General features: G+C 34.4%; 1 protein-coding gene across 1 annotated transcript in view; it reads right to left on the bottom strand.

The window, feature by feature from the left end:
- LOC128994755 (uncharacterized) overlaps nucleotides 1–27,140 on the bottom strand; it is a 36,671-nt gene extending 9,531 nt beyond the window's left edge. The window contains exons 1-6 of the mRNA XM_054419519.1: nucleotides 25,266–27,140; nucleotides 18,709–18,936; nucleotides 18,084–18,201; nucleotides 15,909–16,108; nucleotides 14,647–14,880; nucleotides 6,041–6,174 (exon numbers count right to left, since the gene is read on the bottom strand). Coding sequence (XP_054275494.1) covers nucleotides 6,041–6,174; nucleotides 14,647–14,880; nucleotides 15,909–16,108; nucleotides 18,084–18,201; nucleotides 18,709–18,936; nucleotides 25,266–26,711 — 2,360 coding nt within the window. The 5' untranslated portion in view covers nucleotides 26,712–27,140. The remainder of the gene's footprint in view (nucleotides 1–6,040; nucleotides 6,175–14,646; nucleotides 14,881–15,908; nucleotides 16,109–18,083; nucleotides 18,202–18,708; nucleotides 18,937–25,265) is intronic.
- Nucleotides 27,141–27,750: the final 610 nt, after the last annotated feature.

The following is a 27,750-nucleotide window of genomic DNA, read 5'->3' as shown; positions in this document are numbered from 1 at the left end:
AATGATAAATGACCTTTCTTTGCATTTGGGAGAGGGGGTTGTTTGCTATGCTGATGACACTACTCTAATTGGGGTAAATGATAACTTAAATGTCCTGCAGGGCACTATGTCTCAGACTCTCCAAATGGCCTCGGCGTGGTTCCGAGCTAACTTTCTCTTCCTGAATGAGAGTAAGACTCAGACCATAATATTTAGTCTTAGATAGCTTAAGCAAGATGTCACAAGCGTTAAACTACTTGGATTAATGTTGGATCCTAAGCTGGATTGGAATAGTCACATATCTTTTATATGTACAGTCCAACCTCAGTATAACGAATCTGAAGGGACCGAACTGAATATTCGTTATATCAAGGATTTTGTTAAAACGAGGTTCGTTATATAGAGGTTAGGTTTGCAGGAATTTCGCTAAGTCGAGGTTCAGAACCAGCGTCGGTCAATATAGGTCGGGATTTGACCACATTAAAATACAATTAAAGTAGCATAGGCTACGCTACAATACTTTACAGTACAGTGTTTACATTGTACAGTAGAACCTAAATCATCCGGTATAATAAAGGGGAGGGATATTAAATATTGCGCAATCATGACAATGGCATTGACCTTGGTACAGGTTAAAAACTGTAAGTTTAAAATCACAGCTTGTTCTAACCCTCCTAAAACCTAGCCAAACACTGTATTGCGTAGTCATAAACCATGTAAAGAACAAAACAAAACAGTAGAAAGTTTTGTAAGCTACTGCTCGTGATAGGCCGGTAGGCTACTTACAGTACAGTACTGATTTATCACAACAGAGGAATGTCAATAATAATCATTAACTATATAGCATTGGTGTTGCTAGTTGAAACAAATAGTATTGAAAACAATAAATTATTAGATAAGTCATTATAAAGGGGTATAATCATAGCCAACTTAAGGATAATAAAAACACTCGTAAAAGGAATGTTAAGATAACGATGTTGCTATTCTTTCTCTTTGGTTTTGTTTTTATATTCTTTCTTAGCTTTCTCTTTATCCAAAAATTTTACAATTCACCATAGCTATCCCATATCGCCCAATCACAGCTTACTAAACATTACGTCGTCATCAGTCCTCAGTGAATGAAATCAGTTCTCCAGTTGCAACATAGCGCGCGCAGCGACAGCAGACAATATTTGTAAAACGGAGCTGAGCAGACGAATGTTAGTGCAAGCGATGACGTGACCATTCCATTTCATTTGATAAAGAAACAGATTTTCCCAAAACAATAATTGGGTGGGGGATTTGTTATATCGAGGGAAAGACGTAGACAATTCGTTATGCAGAGGTCAAATTCGCAATGTAGAGGTTCTGACAATGATAAATTCGTTATATTGAGGTGTCTTATTTTAGCCGAAATCACAAAAAATTCGTTACATCAAGGTCGTTGTTATGGTTTGTTCGTTATGTAGAGGTAAAATATACATTGTGTCTTATGGAGAGTTCTAGGGGATTAAAAAAATTTCGTTATATCAAGGAATTCGTTATATCAAGGTTCGTAATATCAAGGTTAGACTGTAGTAGACTTTCCAGGGTGATTCACTTGCTCAGGAACTTGAAGAACTCTATACCCACTGAATGGCTAAGAACTGCCTACCTTGCCTTTTTTCAGAGCATAATTCTTTATGGTTTAAGACTTTGGGGTGGCACTCCGGGAGTCGAGAGGGTTTTGACGCTCCAAAAGGCGGCAGTCAGAATCTTGGCAGGTGCTGATTTTCTAGACCACTGCAAACCTATCTTTATTTCTGAATCCGTTATGACAGTGTACAGCTTATATATTTACCAATCTCTTCTGTGTACTAAGCAGGAGTCAGGCTCTCTTGAACTCCGAAGTGATATCCACCCTCACAATACTAGGAGGAAGGACGACTTGAATGTACCCTATGTTAGATTAAGAAAGGTCCAATCTAGCTATTGTATACAGAGATATAAGTTTTTTAACAAACTCCCTTGTACAGCTCGGAACCTGCCGGAAGCAAAATTCAAAATGGGGATTGAATCTCTTCTGTTGGCAAATCCGATTTACTCATTCAAAAGGTATTTTGAAATTTCACCTAGCCAAGTAAGTTTTTTTAGCCAATGAGTGCCAATGTGTGATGATAAATAAGTTTTGTTTTTGTTTTTCAATTCTCTGCATGGTGTGTTGCAGGCTTAGGCTAAGATTTTGATGTATTGACGTTTCCTTGTACATATTATTATGCTTTCAGGAAATAAATCATTCTCATTCTCTCATTCTCATCTTATCTTTTTTTGACTAGTTTGGTATTTATATATATATAAAAAAAACAAAAAAAAAACAGCAATTGCAGACAAATGTTGAATATATAATTAAGTGACACAAGAACCATTGAGTTTGGACGAGCCTTATGTGTTCCAACAGGAGAAAAAACACAGCTGTAGAGTATTTTTCCTTGTATCGTGAACATTGTTAAAATTAGTTTCTATCAAGAACAAGTGTCTGATCAACCAGCAGTTTGCATTGGACAAGGTGGTGAATAACCACTATATCTTCTCTGCGTTCTCTTCCCATGGCGAGGCACGGGCAGAACAACTAATTCGAAATGAAATCATAAATTAGTTTGTTTCGCCTTGGTCCAAGCTAGATTTTTGTGCAGTACAGTATTTATAAAGTTTCTTGGACAGGTATTTTGGTATATAGGTTGGAAGTAATCTAAAGAGGTTAGATTGTTAACTGTCATTTGGTTTTTTGTCTTGGATTCTACATACTAGATCAATACTATTTTTAGGCTGTGGGAACATTCTCAAATGTGACATTCATTTTGATAATCTTCTCTGATCTTTTTATTTAAATCCGATGATGGCATCTATGCCAAAATACGCATAACCCAGCAGGATAAACTTGGACACAAGGTGACATTTTAGTTTAGTGTTAGTGACTTGGCCAATTGTTATACTGTAAACCGAACGGCTCAATAAATCTTGAATCTTGAATCTTGACAATCAGGTATTTTAATCTATTTTTAAAATTTCTAATGTAAAAATATTAGGTTGAATTTTGCTACATGCTCAGTTTTTAAGCATATATTTTTATTAGGCTTCATTAATCTGATCAAGGTGAATAACTAATGAACAACTATCTGTGAACAATAAATAACGGTTAGGAAAATAAAAGAAGTTTTTTACATAAGCTCTCAAAGTTTAATGATGCTACATGCACCAAGACACAAAACTATTTGCCCCTAATGACAGAAATCAGATACATAACTGGCTCAAGGACTATTAGAAAAAAATAAAAATTTAGTAACTCCTGACATGCAAAGATCTCCTTATGGAGAAAATTTTAACAACTTCTTTTACATTGTATTATAAAAGGACACCAGAAGTGTTGGTAAAAATGGTAACCAGGTGGTTTTGCATATATTCAGGACGTTCTCTTCTTATGCATACTTGCCATTAAAAAGATTGTTTTATTTGTCGTGAGTTAACAAAAGAATATATTTAATAAAACCTCATAACTTAAATAATGTTGTTCACAACAGTCGTAAACATAACTTGTATCTTTATCTTTATAAGCCTAATCTGCAGCTTGAATTAAACTGAATAATATGGGATTACAGATTATATATTTTTCATAGGGGTCTGCGGGTCCCCGATTTTTTCGGGTCGGGTCGGGCCAGCGGAAGGCCCGAGAGACCGGGTCGGGTCAGAGATTTGTTCGGGCCAAGATCGGGTCGGGCCAAAAAAAATTATTATTATTTTCAAAGTTATAATAAGTAATTTTCAAAGAAACACTCTTATATATATTATTACAGAGGAATTAAAATGTTAAAATTAGAATTAAATATTAAGTTTGCTCACGTTTAAGAACAAAGACACAACAGAGCAATTGCCTTACTGTCACTAGCCAGAGCCAGTCGTCTACTGACAAAACAAATGCCGTGACTCAATAGTGCAAAGAAAACGAAGTCAAAAGAAAGACTATTTATCCAGAGGTCCCATTTTAATTATTTATTGTTTATTCCATACCTAGTTTAAAATATATTTTAGTATTTTATTTACATAATAAATTATAAACAAAAGAAATATCTGATATAGTGTACAGATCTGTATCTTGTTCTTTTATTTTCCTATTGTCCTTTTTGTCATTCAGTAACAAAACAAAACAACACTTCTGATCGTCTGGTTAGGCATTGTATGGTCACTATTTCATTTTTTTTTAAAGTATCAAGTATCAGCGAGTCTACAAAGAGGTTAGGCCTAAATATTTTATAATTTTATTTTATGAAAGTTTTCATCAGTAAAATTATTTTTTTCTTAGGTTAGATAGAGTTTCAAAAAGATATTTCTAAGATCCAATACAATATTTACAAGACACAAACTACCATGAATTAATTTCTTTATAAATTATCTGTAACAGTTTTATATTTTTGAATAAAGAAAATATATCTTTTTGTCTCTACTTCCTTGTTTCGTTACTTGCATTTTGTCAGCAATTGGAACAACCAGGTGGTGTAATAGGGGCGGGGGAGGGGGAGGGTCTATGACCTTGAGTGTCCCCGGGCCTGGCTCGGGTTGTGTAAGAGGGAAGGGGAGGGGAGGGGGAGGGTCTGTAACCTTGAGTGTCCCCGGGCCCGGCTGTGAGAGTGATTCATGGTTTTTTGTTTACATTCTACTACCCTTCCTTCCGAGAAAAAGACCCTACGGTTTCAAAAACATTGACTTACAGTATAAAAACATTGAGTTGTGTTGCTAATTAGGGCACTATAATGTCTCTGCTGTCTGCTTATGTTGCCAAATTAGCATTTAACTTTCTTTTCTCTTGATTTAATATAATTTTCTATATATTAAGAGTTCCTTTTTGGGTACCTAATAATTGTGATATTGTTTGACTTGAGTTTATGGATTTTTAATTCTTTTCATTTATTAGCTAAAATCAGTTGTTTTAGGATCTCTTGCAATACCTATAACTGTGCCTATAACTGTGTATCTATAACTGTGTACCTATGACATGATATGCAATTTTTACAGTCTTTACTATAACTATACCATAAACAATGTTTGTGTGCTATTTTTACTGTTTTAGAGTTTTATAGTAAATTAGTTTACACAATATCTTTTCTTCAATGAGTTCTCCACTTGTCATGTTGCTTAGTCTATTACTATTTTAGGCCCTATAAAAAATAATTCCTATGTAAAGCTGTAGGCCTACTAATGCCAATAATAGATAATTCTTTATTTATGATGATGTAACTAATAATGCTATTGTAAGTGTGAGGTTTTTGTACTTAGGAGGTTAGGAGGCAGGGAATGAATGATTCATATTGCATGGTGGAAACATAGAATTTTTATTTTCTTCTTGCTTGCAGTCTTGAAGCCAGTCCACAGGCCCTAAACTTGTGATAAGGTTAATTGATTTGTTTATGATCCTTTTATATTAAGTTCCATTACAAACTTGTTGTAATATAGCTGTTTAGATATTTAAACAGTTATGAAAATGGGAAAGAATGGCTTGATAAAAAAAATTATTTTCTTCTTTCTTGAAGTTGAGGCAACTTCTAAGCTGTAAATAAGTTATGAACATGAAATAATATCCATAAATACATTTTTTTCCCATATGTTATTTTCAAGTAATATTAAAAACACAGATAGGAGTTAAAAAAATATAAAAAATCCGGTAATTAATAATTTTTGGCCCGAAACCCGAGGACCAAAATTATCGGCCCGACCCGACCCGACCCGAACCAAAAAAGTCTGACCCGCAGACCCCTAATTTTTCACTACAAAGACAATTTAATCAGAACGTTTATTGTTGAAACAATATTAAGCTTACATACGTTAAACCTGCCTGGGTAGCCGAGTTGTGCTTGCCTTCCAATTTCAAAGTTAGCTGTTCCATCACAAGCTGGGTTTATTCTTGAACTAAATACCATTGTCATAAATTAATAATGATCTCTAACAAAAGATCGACATTATATTGTAACAAGACCATGGTTTGGGCTGTTCCTTCTAAAAAAGTTTTTTTTTATACCACTGACATAAACAAAAATGAAATAGTTGTACTCACTTGTCTCTAGTAGTAGGTTGTGTGACACGCAGCCCCTGCCCAGGCGCTGGGAACGGACACTCGTACAGCTCGTGTATGAATGAGGACAACTCTTGCTCAGGCTGTCCGTGCCGCGACTCCAATTCTTTTAGGACCTAAACATAGTTTTATAAACTTACAAAAGATAAAAATCCATTTTATAGCTCCAGGTCCTTTTTCCAAATAGGCTTCTAAGCCCAGGCTTTTAAGACCTCCAAAGTCTTAATTTTCGGCAAAAAAATTGCACCGACTAGTTTTGTTAACATTATCAAACATTAAAAGAAATATAAAAAAATTGGTGTTTAGATAATAAACTGCAGAATGTTCAGTCAAATAAACTGGAAACACTGGTCTGGCATGTGAACCGTGCTTTTAATGGGAGTGTTGCTGAGGTCTAAGTCCCGGAAGATCTAATTAGACCTTCGACACACATTTTGCAGTTTGTACTTGTTGCTGAGGGTCTAATCTGGTAGTATGTCGAAGGTCTAAGTCCCGGAAGGTCTAAGAGTACAGTCAATGCAAAAAACTCATCCACTGATACGGTTTTAGACCTTGCGGGATTAGACCTTGGGCACACAATGTATATTTTGTAAATAAATTATTATAAAATGAGAATTGCTGAAGGTCTAATTCCCTGAAGGTCTAAGATTCGAGTCCCGGAAGGTCTAAGATTCGAATCCCGGAAGGTCTAAGATTCGATTCCCTGAAGGTCTAAGATTCGAGTCCCGGAAGGTCTAAGATGCGGGCGGGCATTGCGTCGCCAGAGATGAAGGCTATACAAGCAGGCAATAACGCAACAACTTTTAGAGTTGTAATATTCTTAGTGATAGTTTTAATAACTCTCACGTCTTTTTTTGCTAGCTCGTTATTACAAGTACGATGGAGAAAAAAAATCCTTATTTATATTATGTCATTGACTATTGGATACTTTAATTTTTGTTACTGGCATAGTAGATGGGCCATAACAGTTGCTATAGCTCAGAATAAATCATTACATCAGTTTAAATTGGTAATTAAAAACTATTGTGCAATCGGCATAAATAAGTTAAATAAGTTCGGCAGAAATAAGTTAAAGTTGATGTTAAAATAACATCGTTAGTTTCCTTGGTGTTTAGGATTCTGTTTTGTTTATTTCAGCTTATCTTAGCCAATAAATAGTTTCATCCATTGACTTTATACCACATTATAGTCAATGTTTCATCTTACTAATATTATAAATCTAAGAGTTTGTGAATTTTTGCGTGCGTGCGTATAAGGCCGGTTCCGAGGTCCCCGCTAGTTTCGAGGTCCTGGTGCAGGACATCGGATCCAAATACTACCGAAAACATGTTCGATGCCAGAGAATAATTTTAATATCAATATTAAGTGATTTTGAGTTAGACCTTGGAACCTTAATGGAAGGTTTAAACCTTCTTCACGGTATTTCCGATAGGAACGTAGCGATAGTTTTTACATGTACACAGTGTGACATGTGACATAAAATGACATTCTCCGCGAAAACCGATGTCCGTGTCCGTTTCCCTCACATATAATGTATACACTATACACCCTCTGATACACCCTTCAACTGGAAACAGAGGCTCTCCTTTAACCCCCACCTCCACCTCTCTACAAGATGACATCGTATTTCAGATATCATATCACTAACGGCAGTCGGAGTCGGCAGTCCGAATGGAATGAGAACAGTTGCTATTCAAATTCAACACCTCACGAGAACGTTGTTTCCAAGCTGTGCTCGCTTGTTTCCTAGACGAATAGCAGTAGTAAAATTAAAGAACAAGTATCTTGGTTCTATTATACCTCATAACCGTAATTATTAGTACTCACGTGGGCCTATGAATGTTTATACATTTTTGGAACGTACTACACATTAACATAGCATGTAAACATGAGTAAACAGTTTTATTCATACCATTGTTACTTAAGCAAATTATTCCGATACCCAAATATAAAAAAAATAATTACAGTATTAAATAACACTGGTGGCTTGTAGGAACATAAGTCCCTAAAAAGCTCCAATGTAAAACAATTATTGTATTGTTTAAATAATCTCAGAATCATATTTTCTTCAGATATCTCAGTACATCACTTTTTTTACAGTTTATTGTTTTTTTTCTTTATGATAAAAATAATGATAATAAAAAGGCTTCCCTGATTGAAATATTGGAACTTGTCATCGTCAAATATGAAAAGGTGAATAAAGGTTTGTTGAGATAAGCTTAATTCTTAGTGGAAACCGCTAAATTAGCACACCGACCCTGTTATTATTTCTATGTTTTAGGACTACGCTCATTTTGTAAAGGTTTGACAAAATTAGTGTAAAGTAAAGGCATCCCACTGACATAACTTAACCTTAAATTTGATTCTGTTTGACATTACAAAAACTACTATTAGTCTAGTGTAAATATATGTGGTGGTAATCTAATCCTCCTAAGGTGCAATTGACTTTACATATTCTATAAGGAAAATGCCTAATCAAATTCTGATTACTAACTATTTTGCGACTGGTTAGGGTTTCGTTAGACCCTAATATAAGACTCTATAGTTGATGATTTACTTAGAAAGTATATGCCATTGAAAAAGTTTTTATTCTTTGAATTTCTTCTCTAAAGCTACTCATTTAGGAGTTACAGTGTGTTGAAACTAAGAAAAAATTACGTGCCGTGTAGAGGCCTACATTCGACGCCATGTATCTCTTAAATGAGTAAGTATAGAAATAAAATGCTTAGGGTAAAAAAGTCTTAAAATTTCATCTACAGTCTAAAAAGACCTTAAGTTAAAAAACATAAAAGATAATGATCCCATGGCACAAAGTTTTAAAATATTTTATGGCCTTTTTAGAATATGGAAGCAATTTTAAGACTTATTTACTCTTAGCATAAAATATAGGGTCTTCCATGATATAAATCAAAGTTGGGGGCCGTATTAGAAAAATGGTTGCTAAATTGTTTTTTTTTTAACTTTTTCTAAAACTGTTTGAATAAAAAAATCTAAGACCTCTCTCACACGGTCATGCGGCGTTGGGCTATAGGAGTTTTTATATAAGTTTTTTTCACACGATGTCCGTCACGCGCCTGCGGTCTGACTGACGGCGAATTCGCCGAACCGCACGCGAGTTACCGCCGGATGCACCTACGCCGTCAAGAAGTCTACGCCGGACGACTCGTTAAAGGGCTAGTTCGGCTGCGTCCCGAAAGCCACGAATGTTTATAATAATAATAATATAATAATATATCTTTATTGTCGTTTGGTAATATAAACATTACAATAGACAAGGTCAACATGTTTTGTTACATATGTTATATAAAATATTAAATATTCTACAGAAAATGTTAAAATAAAGTTAAAAGAATCTTAAAAGGATAAAGCATCAGTAATAATAAAAACTTTGAAATTAACAGGGAAAAGACCATAACACGAACAAAGAATCATCAAGACTGCTTGGCCTCACATTTAAGCGTTGAAAAATCTACATTCTGCAAAAACTCCTCGACTGAATAAAAAGCACGACTTGTAAGCCAGTCTGATAATTTTGACCTATACAAATGAATACTTTCCTGATTTCTAAAATATATTGGAAGTTTATTAAATAGTTTTATTTGCAAGTATTTATAACTTTTGATAAATTTTGATAGCCTGGCTTGAGGAATATATAAATCTTTTGATTGTCTGGTGATATACCCATGGATTGAGTTGCAAGGAACAAATTTATTCAGATTCTCTTTAACGGAAACTAAATTGTAAAAAATGAAAATATTAGAGAGTGTCATGATTTTATTTTCAGCAAAAAATGCTTTGCAACTAACCCTATCCGGAATTTCAAACATAATTCTGAGAGCCTTCTTTTGCCATGTAAAGACCCGGTGAGCTCCTGAGCTATTACCCCACAGTATATTGCCATACAGCAAGTGTGAGTGAAATAAACTGTGATAAACAATTAGAAGTGTTGGTTTAGAAACACAATTTTTAAGTTTTCTTATCAAACAACATACTCTTGACAATTTTGAAATGATATTATTGGTTTGTATTTCCCAAGTGAGTTTAGAGTCTATGGATATTCCGAGTAATTTGACAGAAACTGCATTGTCTGCTTCAAGATTACGCAAAGTAAAACAATTTTTTTCTGTTTTATCATGATTTATTTCCAGAAAATTACTTTCAAACCATAGCTTACCCAATTCAATGGCGTTTTCTATGCTTTGGTTTGCAGAGTAAAAGTTGTCATCTGATGAGATGAAGGTTGTGTCGTCAGCATATAAAATTGTTTTGCAAGGTATGGAGTTTGGCAAATCATTAATATAGAGAATAAACAAAACCGGACCCAGTACCGACCCTTGAGGAACCCCAGCAAGGACCTCCTTAAAATTTGACCTATCTTTTCCTAAATTAACAAATTGTAGTCTTCCACAGAGGTATGATTTAAAAAAATTTAGTTCGTGCTCCATTATTCCATAAAATTCTAATTTCTGCAAAAGAATTGTATGTAAGACCGAATCGAAGGCCTTACTGAGGTCTAAAAGTGCCACACTAAGATAACCACCAGATTCAAAACTATCCAAAATATCAGACACCACCGATTCTATAGCCAAAGTAGTTGAACGACCCGGTCTGAAACCAAATTGGTTATTGTTTAAAATATTATTTAAGTTAAGAAAATCAAAGATCTGGGCTTTAGCACAGGATTCAACTATTTTTGATACCACTGGAACCATTGAAATTGGTCTATAATTTGAAATAAGAAATTTATCTCCCTTCTTATAAAGAGGGATTGTTTTACTGATTTTTAAGCAATTTGGAAAGGTTGAAGTAGAAAACATCATATTAACAAGATGAATCAGTGGTTCCATAATGTAAGGAGCTATGAATTTTACAATTTTGTTTGAAAAACCGTAAGCATCTTCACTGTTTGATGGATTAAGAGATCTTATTATTTTTTTCATATCATTCTCTATTACCAATTTCCACAAAAATTTATTTCTAGAACGATTAGCATTATTTAGAAAATTAGAGAAATCCAAACTCCTACCTTGCTCAACATGAGCCTTCTCTACTACCTTTTTTCCAACATCTATGTAATGGTTATTAAAATCATCTGCTGAAAAAGGTGGAACGGTATTATTATGTTTGAAAAAATCCCCACTTTCTGATTTTACTATTTGCCAAGCAGCCTTACATGTATTCCTTGAACTGCTAACAAATTTCTCATTATAATTAATCTTAGCCACTCTAATCATAGTCCTATATTTTTTCCTATAAACTTACAGAGTTCTCTTTAAATCATCATGCTTTGCTAAATTAGGCATTTTTGTTAAATCTGCAAGAAAAATAACAGTATCTCGAATTTCCTTAGAGATTCATCAAACCATTTATTCTTTAATTTACTCTTATAATCATGCCTGATTTTCTTAGATATTCTAGGACAGTTCAAATTGAAATAATAAACAATAGTATTTAAGAAATATTCAAAAGCAGTGTTTACATCTAGAGTATGAAAAATAGGCTCCCAATTTGCATTACACAAGCTCAATGCTAACATGCCAAGGTTCTCCTCATTAAGTTTACAAAAAGAAATTTCTTTGAGTACATTTGGTGCTATATTTTTAATTAGCCTATAAGTTTAAAAAACAAAATGGGATGATCAGATATTTTATAATCCCACACCTTATGAGTGAATTGATGTTGACTATAAGCTGGCTATATAATTATTATAACTAATAACTATATAATAATTATTATAATTATTATAATTGTTATGGCTGTTATTATGACTATAAGCTGGCTGTTTTATTTATGCGTCTCAAGCAAATTCGTAAGTCCAATCTGAATCCGCCGTGATATAAAGGTTAGAAATATACGTTTGAGCTCTACTGTTTGTTGGAAAATTGTAACGCCTTTAAATGTTATTAATGCAGTTCTAAAAATGAAAAACTCAAAAAGTGATGATGTTTATGGAATGTCAAATAATTTACTTAAAAATATTATTTATAGTTTACATGTACCTCTTGCTAATTGTATAAACTCATTGTTAGAAGCTGGAGTATTCCCAGACTTGTTGAAGGTCTCACGTGTTTGTCCAGTCTATAAGAAGGGTCCAAGAGATAAACCCCAAAGTTATCGTCCTATCTCAGTAATTCCGGTAATTGGTAAATTAATTGAAATCTTGGTCTTTGAACAGGTTAATGAGTATTTTGAGGAGAACAACTTGTTTAATGTATCCCAATTTGGATTTAGAAAGGGAATGTCCACTATTGATGCTCTTGATAATCTAATTCGTCAGATTCATGGGGCATTTGAAAATAGGTTATTTGCTCAGGGCACTTTTTGTGACCTGAGCAAGGCGTTTGATTGCGTTGATTTTAAAATTCTTATAAACAAATTACAAAATTATGGGTTTCGAGGGCCATCTCTACAATTCTTTTCATCTTACCTAAACAATCGTAAACAAATAGTAAGTATTAATGGCAATACGTCACAAGAAAAGAATGTAAAATGGGGCGTTCCCCAAGGCTCAGTCCTTGGTCCACTTTTATTTTTAATTTATTTTAATGACCTTCCATTGGCAGTAAAGAGTCAAACTATTCTTTATGCGGACGATACAACATTTTTTCATGTAAACCCCAACCTAACAGAACTAAAAAATCTTGTCCATGAAACAAAGCTAAAAGCATCAAATTGGTTTAATGCGAATGGATTTTTGCTTAATGAAGAAAAAACCCAAAACATGATTTTTACACTAAAACAAATCCCCACTATGAGTGATCTAAATAATAGCAAAGCTGTAAAATTTTTGGGCCTTCAAATTGATAATCAACTCACATGGAATGCTCACATAGATTATTTATCTTCAAGATTGTCTCGTGTGGTGCATCTTTTAGATCGGCTTGTAAATCAGGTTCCTAAGAAATATGTAAGGACGGCCTATTTTGCGTACTTCCAGTCAATCATGAGATACGGATTGGTGCTTTGGGGTGGTAGTGGTAGAATAAAAGAAATTTTGATTCTCCAAAAAAGGGCTTTAAGAGCTATGACAGGGACGCACCCTGATCATTGCAAACCTCTTTTTATAGATCTGCAAATTCAAACTGCAGTTAATTTGTTCATTTATGATCTGATTGTTTATATATTAAAAAACCCTGAATATCTTCAATTTAATAATCACAGTCACAACACTCGTTTTAAAAATACTGCGCTATTAGAATCCCATCGTCTTAGTAAAACTAGTAATTGCCACATAATTTTATCAATTAAAGTATATAATTCAGTAAAAAATAATCTAAATTTTCATTCAATTAACAAATTTAAGGCTATGTTTTATAATTATCTACTTCAGAACCCTTTTTATAGTCTGGATGATTATTTTTAACTGGGAGAAATTGTCCTTTAGTTTGGTTTTAATTTCAGTTAAGAATGTGAATGGAGTTGAATGTTAATTGTAATATTCAATAGTATGTTTATTTTAAGACTTGGTTTAAAAACTGCAAATAGACTTTGTCAATGATATGTAAATGTATCCTTATGGCAAATAAAGATTGATTGATTGATTGATTGATTGATTGTTATTTTATTCTACTGCCTGGTTATCGTTAGTGTACTGTAGTTGTTCACAGCAATAATTAATTTCAAGCAAATAATAACTCTAGATCAGCTATTACCTTAGATACCACGGTGAAACCTAAACCCTGTCCTCACAGGCCAATGATGAATTAAATATATTAATATTTATTCAACAAAATTGGTTGTTAATGTGTGACGGACGATTACTGAAGTACTGAAGTTCAAGTTAGGGAGAATTAACCAGCAAGAGCTTCGGACTGCTCACTCTAAAAATATCTTCTTTGAGTGAACCATCTTGGAGTGAATGAAACATCTCGATAATTACAACTCTAAAAGTTGTTGCGTTATTGCCTGCTTGTATAGCCTTCATCTATGGCGACGCAATGCCCGCCCGCATCTTAGACCTTCCGGGACTCGAATCTTAGACCTTCTGGGACTCGAATCTTAGACCTTCCGGGAATCGAATCTTAGACCTTCCGGGACTCAAATCTTAGACCTTCCGGGTCTCGAATCTTAGACCTTCAGGGAATCGAATCTTAGACCTTCCGGGACTCGAATCTTAGACCTTCCGGGAATTAGACCTTCAGCAACTCTCATTTTATAAACATTTATTTAAAAAAGTTACATTGTGTGCCCAAGGTCTAATCCCGCAAGGTCTAAAACAGTATCAGTGGATGAGTTTTTTGCATTGACTGTACTCTTAGACCTTCCGGGACTTAGACCTTCGACATACTACCAGATTAGACCCTCAGCAACAAGTACAAACTGCAAAATGTGTGTCGAAGGTCTAATTAGACCTTCCGGGAATTAGACCTTCAGCAACCCTTTTAATGACAGCAGGTATATAACTACTTGATCACTTTGAATACTTCAATTGTTAACTTCCTTGAGTACAGTATATTTTATCAGGTAAACATCTCAAAACTAGCATTGATGAATGCATCTAGGTTTGTAATTGATTATATACCAACAAAACATATATTTCTACAGCCTAGGCCCTCTAAGGGCCCTATGAGTCAAGAGGGAGACCTCACCTGAGAGAAGTAGTAGTTTGCCTTGTAAGGGCTGACAATACAATATGCTAGCGGCAGACAGATGGGGGCTCCCTCAGGCTGTACTCTGCGACAGTAGCCGTATTTGCGTGTGCCACTAGAGTGAGTGATGACCACACAGTAACAGCGGCTAGAATCGTCTTCTACACCAGCCTGGGGCGGCCAGTCCTCGGCATCAGGGAAACACAGATATTCTATCCCTCCTGGCACCTCCACCTGTCAAAGTAGTATATACAAGGAGTGTGTAAGATACTATCTGGAGAGCTGGTCTAGTAGTAAAGCTTGTACAGTGGAGCTTCAATTATCCTAAGCTTGGTCATCCAAAACGTCAGTTGACCAAAAGGCAGAGACAGCAAGATATGCTCACAGATATTGCCACAGTCACAGGAGACGATAAAAAACTTGTAAAAAATTACACGGAAACTGTAGTAATAATTTTAAAGACTATCAAGCTAAGTTAAAATATAGTATTGTATTTTAAATTTCCATGGCTAAATAGCTATGTGATAATGCTAAAGGAATCGGTGTATACCCCAGCCGATCAATGTATTATGGCCTAGCCTAGGTAGTAATTTGTAAAATGGTTCTATGCTAGAACCTAGAATCCTAGGGTTGATGGTAGAACATAAAATATCTGTATCTTACCTGTGTGTATATAGATATATGTTGATTGGAAAATATGGAATATTTAGCTTTTATACTTATACATTTTCAATGAAATGGCGACCATACAAAGTAGGTATTTTAAGCCAAGTATGAATGGAGATGAGTGTATGATGAGTGGCGCGATCTTGTAGTCTTGTTAGTAACTAAGGCCGACTTATTCCTTAGACACAGCTGTTAAATAACCCATACAGCTAATGGCAACTAAGGGGCTTACAGTTTATAGTGGAATCCGAACCACATTTTTGCCTTGGTAAATACGAATTGGTCTAATTTTCAGGATAGTCGTAGTACTCACTCGTCCGGACGTTAATCCACACCAGGGAGTACCGCATCCACAATGCATGCCTATAAATATCCACAATTCGTAACCTCCTAGTAGCTGGATTACAGGACGACGCCACCCACCCCAGTTTTTGTGAATAAACACTACTAAATGTAAATAAAGAAAATAAAAAATGTTAATTTTACCAATGAACTAAATCACACTACCATCAATAGTGTAATTAGATAGTCCTGTAGTTAAAGGCTAAATAGTGCAACAGAAAACAACTGTTAAAAGTTATCTACACTACACTCACATCTGCTGGATATCTGGCTTTTATATAAGGCACTTTACAGCGAGAAGAGTTGAGGTTGAGGCCTACGAGAAGTAAATACTCAAACAGGTGAGATTCTGGTACTATGGACGGGCGGTGGAATGAGCGAGCTCGGCTGCACACTCGTTTCAGATAAGTCTTGCGCTCAGCAGTCCTCTGTTGACGGTGCTTTTGAGCTTCTTCTGTGGGTAAAAAATATACTTAAGTATTGCTGATCAAATAAAAGATAATGAATTTGCTTTTTTTTTACTTCCTCTCTCGATAAGTACTGGGCCAACGAAAGGAAGCCAACAAAGTAGGTCTAAAGTACTGCAAATTTGAACTAGGGATCTGGACCAATAAGATGGCAGCTGTCGTGTTTAAAGTCTTCAATTCTCCTAAAATACAATCAATTCAAAAAGTATATTTTTAGTAACATTGATGTATCCAAGCTATGTTAGGTAAGATGCTGGATCAGTCTGAAGCCCAACAAACATCAAAATCAAGGAGGCAATGTTGTGGGTTTGTATATTAAATTCGCCACTTTGTTAAACTGTTAAATATTCTACTCATTATGCTCATCCCATGCTCTTGTAGATACGTTAAACATTCCAGATATTCCACAAATTTTATTATTAAATATTTTTAAATCTATCAGGTTTATGGAAAAATTAATAATTCCATCATCATTATTGAAACAGTGATTCACATATAGGTACATGTTAAAGCTAAATAATATGAATGCAAGATTGGAAGTGTTGCTAGACTAGTGGTTAGCATCTCGAACATGGCGGAAAGTATTGGTTCAATTCCCGGGATGTCCACAAACATTTATTGGGTTTGGACCGCTTTTCCTTAAAAGTGTTTGTGTTACCTTTTAGCGAATTTCCCATACAGGGAATAAGCTATTACCGTAGTACTCATGGTAAGACCTGGACCCGGGACCGATTACATTTTTTGTTTTGAGGTCCCTAGAGGCCAAAAACACCATATATATATGTGTGTCCGTTAGCGCGATAACTCGAGCAAAAATGATCCGATTTTTATGAAATTTGGTACAAACGTGTAAGCCTACGTTTATTCAAACGAGTTCACGAACCAGCATAATCAGACCATGGGAACGGGGGTTTATGGGGGGTTTTATGGGGTAATAATAGGGTTTTCCCACTTTTGACCCTAAAAACAAAAATTTTTGCAATTTCTTTTTAAACCGTTTGGTAAAGCTTAAAAAAAGAAATATTTTGGTACAGTAGAACTCCAATCATCTGAACTCCAATTAACCGAATCTCCGATTATCCGAATCGCTTATTTCAACAATTTTAATAATGTAAAGCTACAGTAATAATAAGGTTTGGAAAATATCAAAGAACGCAACTCTTTTGCAATTAAGAACAAGTTTAGAACACTTGTGCTAAGAGCATTGTATTCTGTAAAATGTTCTGATTCCATTTATTATTAATTACAAATTCATTTAGTACCGGAAATGAGGATTTTTCTTGGAAATTCCCGGATTTCCTGTAAAACTCCGATTATCCGAATTTTTTACTATCCGAATGGGGTCTGGTCCCAATTGATTCGGATAATCGGAGTTCTACTGTATATTGAAGCGCTGTTGTATGCCTAACGGTCACGGAGAAAATTAAAAAATAGTGTAATTTAAAATTCCTATGTTATTCTTATGGAGAAAATGAAAACTGTTGTAGTTTACTTGTTTATGGATATATATTGATTAATAAAATTTGGCAAATTTATTTATTTCATTCTATAGTGTTGACGTATGGTCAAAAACACTTTTTACCTTCCCCGTAGCAGCAAACTTAAGCACTCGTTAAATGTAATGTTGTTTAAATTGGGAATATTTTAGTAAAAATGTAATCAGACAAGTTGAAATTTGCTTAGTCTGCAGGTTTGCAGCGGCGGGGGTATTTTTTTTAAATTAAGACACATGCCGTACCAAAAAAAGAGTAGAATGAGATAATCTGTGCAGCTTCATCAGTGACTTAAAGATCAGTGGTATCTGTAACCAGGATGATTTATAAAGTCCTAATGACTAAAGACAGTCGTGTCCAGTTTCAAACCAGCAACAAAGTACAAATTTTCTGGGTTGAAAAGGGTCTTGAACAATGGTGAATAAATAAGTAGCTAAAATAACAGTGATCAACTAGTTTCCTTGTTTACCTGGTGAAGATATTTTGGGAGGACAAGAGTCGTCTGGTGTGGAGGCGACAGATTCCGAATCACTGTCTTGAGGCATTGCGAGGCATTTGCTGTAAACCTCGTTTACCATTTTTTGAATCTGTCAAACAAAATTATTTATTCAAACACTTTTTGAAAGTTACAGGTTGAATTAAGGTTAGTTCTATTCTAATGTGTAATGTTTTTTTTTAATGTGAAATACTATAACTTAGAGGTTGTAAGTATTATAATCATATATTTTGATAAACTTGGTTTCAACAGCTTATTTAACAGGTCATTCATTAACATTACTGTAATTCCAAAAATCATGTGATTAGTTTCATTAGATATTGAATGAGTACTTCAAATTAACTAAAATATACTGCATAATATCTACTGCAATAATGTCTTTAGGGCCGTTGTACTATAAAACATTCAACATCAGTCGAGTTTTGCATCATAATTAACATCCTTTTTCAGAATCGGTATTGAGTACAACTAAGCGAAGTATCGAGTATCAGCAATTTTTCTGGTATTGAGAATCGGAACCAGCACATCTCTATTTTTTTCCCAATGATACTACACTATGTGATACACTAATGATACACTAAGTGTTTACCAAACTTACCTTCTGGTTTTCAATGTTGAGGTCTCCATGAGAAAAGTCTAGGCTGTAACTTCTAGCAGACGAGTTCCTAGTGTGTGTATTGTCAATGTCCAAACTCAGACTTCTAGAAGGAAAACTTTTTGCTCCACTTTTTTCAAACAATCTCTTTTGAGCGACAAGACTTTTTTCAGGAGACGGAGTTTGGGTTGGACTTTGCAGCAAAGGCACTTTCTCCCAGACCGGGGAAGACTGAAACAAAAAGTTATACAGAACTAGCATACAGAAAAGTTGGAGACATAGCTAAAAAACAAATGTCCAATAATAAAATACTTGATTTATAAAAATGTTGGTGTTGGGATTAGGTAAAATTAAATGCCAATAGTTGCAAACCCGACTTCTCTGTAATTCATATATTTTATAGGGTAAAAATTTCTGTGTCATCTAGTAGGAAACCTTAATCAACTAAGTCTAAAAACTATTATCCAGAGTAGGCCTAGAAAAATGAAACCCCCGAGGCAATAAATCCTATAAAAGTGATAACAAAATCCTTCCCATTGATTGTTGTAAATTTTAACCTCTATACATTAACATTCTGTATTTTTTGTACAGGCAAAACAAAGATTTATTTGTAATCATAGATGCATAAATTTGCAGACATAACTTTGTATGTCAATGATTTTAAATGAATGCATTTAGTCAATTGCCACCCCCCCCCCCCCCCCACATACATAGTCTGGAGAAAGTTTTTTTTTGTCAAGACCAAAAATTTAAATGGTATCTCCAGGCGTTGTTTATTTTTATGATTTTTTTTATTGTGATTTTCAATACCTCACAAAAGAGCTCCCTTATTTTTTTTTCCAATTGTCATTGAAATTTATAAAAATAACTTTGCTTAAGTATAATACTTTAAATCCTGAAAAAGTTGCCCTGTTAAAAATGAACTGTAAAAATTAATTTAGTTCTAAAGTAATTACAATTTTTTGCACAAAACCCATACAATTACATAAAACTGTACACCTCAGTATTTAATTATTTTAAATTTGTGCTCTTAAAAGTTCCGTTGTACAACTTTATTTTTTTTCTCTTTTTTTTCTTTTTTATTCACCATTAAGTAGGCCTAATACATGATTACAATAGGCTTAATCAGTTATTCATTGAAAGACATTACCAAGATTATAGTAATAACAAAGTAAAGTCTATATATTATATTATTTAAAAAGCAAATCCTGGTCAGCCAACCACAAAGTAAAAGTAAAATCAATATAGATTAAAAATAGTAACAACAAAATAAATAAACGAGTCAATAAAACGTTTACAACAACAAGACATTTGAATACACATAGTAAATAAAGGACCCAACACTTAGTTCTAAAAATTCCTTTATAGAAAAAAAAATTGTGACTAATAAGCCAATCATGAATCTTATTTTTAAATGATTTTAATTCTAACAACTTATATGATTCTGGAATTTTGTTTAAAAAAATTATTTGATGATATTTGTAACTCTTTGCAAACTTTTCTAGTCTTAAGATTGGTAAAACTAATTTGTTTGAATTTCTTGTTTGATAATTATGAATGTCACTAAAACAATAAAAGTCTGTTAGCCTACTTATAGGATGTTCTATTTTAATTTCAAGGCAATGGGAGAAAGTATGTGTCAGTTTGCTGTACTGGTGTATATTTGACCTCTTTTTGATAGGAAGTGTATTGAGTTTGTTTAGAATATTGAACGGTTTAATATTTTTATCTACATTTTATAGTAAAAAATAGCCCACACTGTTTTAGTGTTCTAATAAAGTTGAAAAACTAATCACCGTGCTTGATACCATCAACAAAAGTTATACAATTGACAACTATTAGAGTGGTGATGAATGTTTTATTTTATCGATACCATTTAACATACGCACCTAGAGGTGTTAACAGTATAAAATACTACAATTGGGTTTATTAAATTAACTAAGCCTACATGTTTTACTTACATGAGACATGTTTTGAAATCACTTGAGAAGTAAAATGTACAACCTTGATTTGAGAGAATGAATTTTCACAAGTATAGAAGAGTAAATACAATAAAGTCTTATCTGCTATCAGTAAACATCAATTTCCTACATTAGCATCTAACCAACTTTGATGTATTACCTTTTTGCATCAATAGATTTATTAGATCTTAGATTTATTGACAATATTAATATCTTACAAATGTTATCTAATGTTCTTTTATAGGTGTTTATGTGTGGATAATATTTTCAATTTAACATTAGTAGCCTATAAAAAGGCTTATATTTTAACTAGATTTCTTTCAAGATTTTAACCAACTCCCTATATTGTTATATCGGCTTTAGTTATATATTTGTTTATTACACGGTAAACACCATTTTTACAATAAATACACCAGTGACAAGCTACATGACAGATTTGAATACTTATGGCCTATGGGCCTACAAGTTCAAAATCATTAAAAAATATCTGACCGAAATTTAATTATAAAACCAGATAAATCCCCTCGCAAACCTTCCAAGCAAATCAAATTTTTAATTGTTTTATACAAAAACCCTCATTAATTTGAACCTCTTTAAAACAGAATTTGCTTATTCTGACCGGTAAAATTCAACATTCAGTTCATAAACCTCGTACAACTAAGTCAGAAATATGTTGAGTAGCATGCTGTTTAGTAACATGCAGTAAAACCTGGCAATATTAAACGTGATGTCGGACACTCATATTTGTAACTAACTTCTAAATGGTAAAATTGTCATGGTTGTAGGCCTAACTTTAATTCAAGCAGGTCGAAAATAGTGAGGGTCTGACTTAGGCGAACAAAGAACACAGTGCAACCTCACTAACTCGACAAGTTGTGAACGCAGAGGTTTTGGAGTTTGGGATTGTCAAGTTATCCAGAACGTTGATAGCCTATTTTTAATGGGTTTTAATAAATAAATACACTACCACCTAATTTTTACTTAAAAATGTATTACTTGCGTGTGTATTTTTATATATTTAGTTTTATTACAATACGGTATTTTCAAAAAATTACAAATATTTAGCAGTTAAAACTAATGTTCTAAAGAAATAACTTGAAAGTCAAACACGCTAGAGAGACAACGCTGGCTAAAAGTGAACCTTGTCAGCCGCTGACTTACTTAATACTTGTAGGCCTATGCTAAGTCGTTGACCGACAATGTCGAATAGACTGCGTCGATATATACATTTAAAAATATAATACTACTATTTACATACATACAAAACTTAACCAGGCTGTAGCGGTAGATAAAGCAATTAACACAGTTTTGGGGAAGGGATTCTAAGTAACTCTTAGATGCTCTTCACTCAGCTCCTCCAACGAGTACATTTGCCTATTGACTAGGCTGTTTCTAACTGCCACTTTGAAAGAGGTGATGTGCATCTCCCAAACCTTAACTGGCAAGGTGTTAAAAAACCTTATGGCTCTCATGGGTGCGGGTGGGACGACATTGCGGCATGTCAAGGTGTAGTACTTGCCGAGTGTCATAGCGAACGTTTGAGTTACACAGACTGTTGAGTTCCCGGATGTCAAGTTAGTGAGGTTTTACTGTAGCATCAACTATTTCTGACAAATGCTAGAGGCTGTAGTCCGTATAGCGTCTATAGAGTCATACCTACAGACAATGCTTTAGACAATTAAATAAAAACAGCATCAAAGCCCTCCAAAAACAATATCCCCATCAGTGCTATGAACTTAATTGAGGTTCTTATTCTGAGACCCTAGAACATGCTGCTGCCAAGACAAATATCAACCTTAGTTACCTTATAGGGATCAAGTTATTGGATCCAAACAGCTGCAGCGCCAGTTAGACCTACAGTAGGCTTTTGCTTGCCTAAGAAATATACCTAGACACCATTTCCGGACAAGAATGGTATTTACAACAAAGTAACAAAGCATTGTCTATTTTGCTCTTTTGAGTGTTATAAAGTGGATTACCTACTCTTGATAGTTTTATTTATTTAACCATCCTGCTTTTGTTGTTTGCTTGCTCGTAAAGCCCCACAACCAATTAAAACCCCTCAGTGTCTGAGTATCACACTGTTAAATGAATTGATATTTGAATAATAATTAAAGTAGGCCTACTGATCTTTCAATATTCTAGTTAGCCGACATCACATTTCAGTAAAAAACATCCTTTAAAAACATAATAGAGACATGCTACCAACTGGTTTCAGACGAATAAACATTTTTGGGTACTTTCCTGTTATAGGGAACAAGGGAACATTCATTATTATCGATGATTTTTTTTCTCGATATATCGATATTAACAAATTGAAACATATCAGCTGACAACTACGAAAAATATTGTTCAGTATCAACAAACATTAATGAAATGAAACTGTTATAAAAAAATAACCTAACATAACTAACCAAACTTGCTGTAACATTTAAAAATTCCGTGTTTATAACTTGCCTTTTATATTCAAACCCAAACGAAATTTTTTAAATGGTACAGCAAGTTTGGTTGGTTATGTTAGGTTAGCTTAGAACAGTTTCGTTTCTTAATCCATATAAAAGACTTACTATTTTAGCCTAAACAAGATCAGTTAGTTGTTGTCAATTTGCAATGGATCGGAAAACAAAAACATCGATATATCGAGAAAAAAATCATCGATAATAATGAATGTTCCCTTTAACAGGAAAGTACCCATTTTTGCTTCTGGACTTGTCAAACAAAAGCCTATTTGACCAATAACCACTAATTGAAACAAAATAATTCATAACTTTTAACTTTTATAGTAAAATGAACAGAAAATAATAGGTACTGTACAAAAGTTTCAACCAATCCCTATAAACAATTTTACCTGATAAAACATCTTTGAAAAATTATGCTATAGCCTATCACAGAAAAGTAAGAAACAGAGGATATTTAATGGTACACTAAAGTGGTGTCTTGCACCAGTAACTGGTGTCTAGAGCAAATTTTATTTGTAGTCCTTTCCCCCTTGCAATCACGTATAGTTGGCACAGAACGTAGAGAGACACCTCTTCAGGTAGAACGGGCCGTCCTAATCGGTCCTAATCCTCTGTTTGCATACCCCTAGCCTTCGTTCGTGGCGTTCACCCCTGACTGCCGGAATTCCAAGAAAATCTGCGTCTCACTATAATTTGCAATCAATTTATACATTAGACCTACATAAACGAATGACGGCTCATTTTTTTCGTCTTACCTAGACAAATAAAAAGCAATTTTAATCACAGTTCTACGATGTACTGTTGCCGAAATAACGCAGTTTTCGCCTAACTTACTATAAATATTGCCGAGGGCTACTGAAAAACCCGTAATCTATGAGTCATGTTGTTGGTATTTTGTTGTAAAATCTGGTTCAGTTTGTTTGTTGTGTTGAACAAGTGAACATCGCTGGGATGTGGCGTCCGTGGTGTAGTGGTGACAAAGCGAACGTTCACCTGTCGAAAGTGCGAACGATAACTCGGAGCAAGTGAACGGCCCTGTTGAAAGTGATTTGTCGGTAAAACCTCATATTGCTGGACGGAGCAACCACCTCACAAAGGGGAAGCTGCGATTCAAGCTATGGTGCGCTACGCCGAGGAAAAAGGATCCAAGAGCCCTGTAGCAGATGTTGTGAAAATTCTAGGAGTTGCAAGGAGTACGGTACAACAGGTTAAATCAAAGGAAATAACATCTCCAAAAAAAAAAAAAAAAAAAAAAAAAAAACTATCAGTCATTAGTAAAAGATTTAGGAGAATTGATGATTTCCAATGGAAAATCATACAAAGAACCGTCTACGAACAGTTTGCTAAGTCAGAATCGCCGACAGTTCGATCCATACTAGAAATTTTAAAAGATAAGGATCCGGAGTTTGGCTACTCTGCATCTTCATTGAGAAGCATGTTAAAATTACTCGGGTTCAAGTTCAAAAAACTAGATAGACGAGGCAGAATAACGATGTCGCACCGCATAGTTCTTTTGCGCGACAAATACCTCTTCAAGATACAGAAGTTAAGGGATGAGAGCCGTGTTCTTGTTTTTTTGGACGAAACCTGGTACCTTACTGCGTTATTTTGGCAACGGTACATCGTAGAACTGTGATTAAAATTGCTTTTTATTTGTCTTAAGTAAGACGAAAAAAATGAGCCGTCATTCGTTTATGTAGTTCTAATGTATCAATTGATTGCAAATTATAGTGAGACGCAGATTTTCTTGGAATTCCAGCAATCAGGGGTGAACGCCACGAACGAAGGCTAGGGGTATGCGCAATAATTCGATTTCGGATGAAGAGCTTTAAGGTCTCGACCTGCCCCTGTTAGATAAGATAAGATAGGGGTATGTAAACAGAGGATTAGGACCGATTAGGACGGCCCGTTCTACCTGAGGAGGTGTCTCTCTACGTTCTGTGCCAACTATACTACACCGCTCAGACTGTAGGAAGACCCTGTGCACTACAATGCTGCATGGCCATCGCCATTCGGGCTCTTCCTGGCTCGTTACTATAAACGGAGCTATAAGCGTATGGTTGTCTCACAAGATTTGCCTCTATATCTTACTTCTCTGTGGCTAAGTTATATACAAAAATGTGTGCTGCAAGTTACTTACCATGTAATGAAGAGGTTGAGTCTTCTTAGAATCAAAATTTGTGCCTCTGACTTTTTTTAAATCAAGCTTTTCATTAGAATTCAGGCTCTTTACAATTTGTAAAACTGAAGGTCCCTTATCACATTTTAAGTTCCTTACACGATTTTTCAACAAAGGTTTTGCATAGACTGGTTCCGCAGTATCACTCAATTTGATTTGTCCATATAGGGACGAGCTATTCTGAAAACCATTTTCAATTGAAGTTAGAGCTGGGGCAACCTTGTTTCGAGCTAAATCTTCCAAATAAAATTTTGATTTCCGTTCTAGTGGAGTGTCATAAATATGTGATGTTTTCAAGAAGTCCATGGAATTAGAACAAGATAGAACTCCAAAACATCCATCATTTGAGCTAGTTTTATCATTCGGAGAGTCTGGCAATGATGTTTTACGTACAGCCGGAGAATGAGAGTGAGCTGTAGTTTTTAAATTGAGAGACGTTTTACTATTACTGTTCATTGATTCTTTACTTAGTGAAAGTTGTTTTTTCTCAGATTTCGGTTCAAGAATTTTTCCCTGTGTTTTATGATTGTGTAAAGCCATTTCAAGTTTTTTTAGCATAATTTGAGACTCAGTTTTAGATCGTATAGGTTTTAATGTGCATGATGAATCAATTTTACCAAGATCTAAATTAATGTCATCTGTAGATAGCCTAATTGAAGAGGTTCCACTATTTATGTCACAAGATCTTTCTGTAAAATGAGCAAACGTGCGAGGAGGCTTTTTGGGAGGTGGTCCAGGAGGTAAGGGTGTTTTTAACACCTTTTTAAGGGTGCTTGATAATTTATCATCAACCTTGCCAGACTCGTCAAGGTTGCTGACAGTGATATTTGAAACATCTGTGATATGTTTTTTACCTGGCTGAGTGTTTTTAATAATTGATTTTGAATCGTTCCTTTCATTCAATATATCATCCTTAGTGTAGGAATTAATGTTAAGAATATTGTGTGCAGAACAATTGGGTTTGGTTTGGGGAGAACCCTGTTTCATTGAAGGATCTGTAGAATCAACATCAAGCTTGAAAGCCTTTGGTGTAAATTTTGCTGTTGGTTTGCTGGAATTAATGTCTATTTTTGAGGACTCATCAGCTTTAATGGAAATAAAGGTATTGCTAGTACTCCTCCCATAGTTTGTTGATGGCCCAAGTTGAGACAAACATTTGTCAGGACAATCCAAACTATCATTGCAGTTTAAATTGCGGTTAATTTTATCAGACCGGAAGGCATGCGATCGTTTTATCAGCCCCCTTGTCGACGACCTGTTGTTTGTGTTTTCAAAAGTTTGTTTTGCTATCCAGTTTGAATCATTTTCTCGATTAGACCTTACCACAGAGGTAGCAATTTTTTGTTCTTTAGATGCATCTGTCAAACCTTCAAACTTCTTCTTTATATCGTACACACGGGAACCCATTATTTAAAAGTGGCAATAAGCTTGTAGCTAGTCATGCAATAAAACATTGTGCTGTAATTACTCAAGCTCAAGTGAAAAGGAGCATTATACATAAGCTTTGTTAGAAATAGGTAGTATGTTGCTTCTTTTAAACAAAGACTTATGCCAACATGTTTGTCTAGAAAAACATAAAAACACAAGAAAACTATTTGGAGTTATGTTCATACCTTGGAATTGGGAGTTTATGAATAGGCCTAGCGTAACAATATTCTTAGGCTAACTTTAAAACAACATTTTTGTAAGATTTGCTCATTCCAAACTTTAATTCTTGGAGTTATCATACTTAACTGTTCACTAATTACTTGCAAGATATTTGTAGTAACTATTAATTAAAACAATCAACCACTCAGATAAATTAATTCTCAAAAGAAAATTCCCCATCACTCATCCAGCCAAAACTGAACCAACAAACAACAAACAAAAAACAAAACGTCAAACCAAACGATGAACCGACAAGGCGACAACCGATGGATGAACGAACGAACATTATCTATGAAGAACTAGTTGACTTGACATTAGAAGACAGTTGGACAAACACCAAACATTTTATGCAATCACATTTTACATAGCTATGATTAAGCTTTTGATTATAAAATTAAAATCAAAGAATAAGTAAGAAAATTAAAAAAAAATATATAAGATATTATTAAAATTGATTAATTTTATACTGTTGATACAAATATTGATTATTATATCCTACATTTCCCTAGTCTATTTTACATATAACCTATGCTATGGCTATAACCATTGACTTTATAACTAATACATCAATACATGCATAATCTTTATTAGTTGTTGAAAGGACTAAAATCAATGTTAAATCTTTAAGGGCGAAATTCGATCCCCACGTAACATAGGTTTAATGGTATTCACCCTATGCATTTTTCTTTTGTTCTGTTTTTGTAATGTGCTTGTAGAAATATATTAAACACTAGCTGTGTACCCGTTCTACGCACGGGGATCTTATAATATTCAGTTGAAACCTTCTTATATAAAGAAC

Source organism: Macrosteles quadrilineatus, unplaced genomic scaffold (assembly GCF_028750875.1).
Source record: "Macrosteles quadrilineatus isolate MER2022 unplaced genomic scaffold, UCM_ALF_1.0 Scaffold_5__1_contigs__length_97177068, whole genome shotgun sequence".
Lineage (NCBI taxonomy): Eukaryota > Metazoa > Arthropoda > Insecta > Hemiptera > Cicadellidae > Macrosteles > Macrosteles quadrilineatus.
Note: the sequence above shows the minus strand (reverse complement) of the source record. Positions and strands in the feature narration are given on the sequence as shown.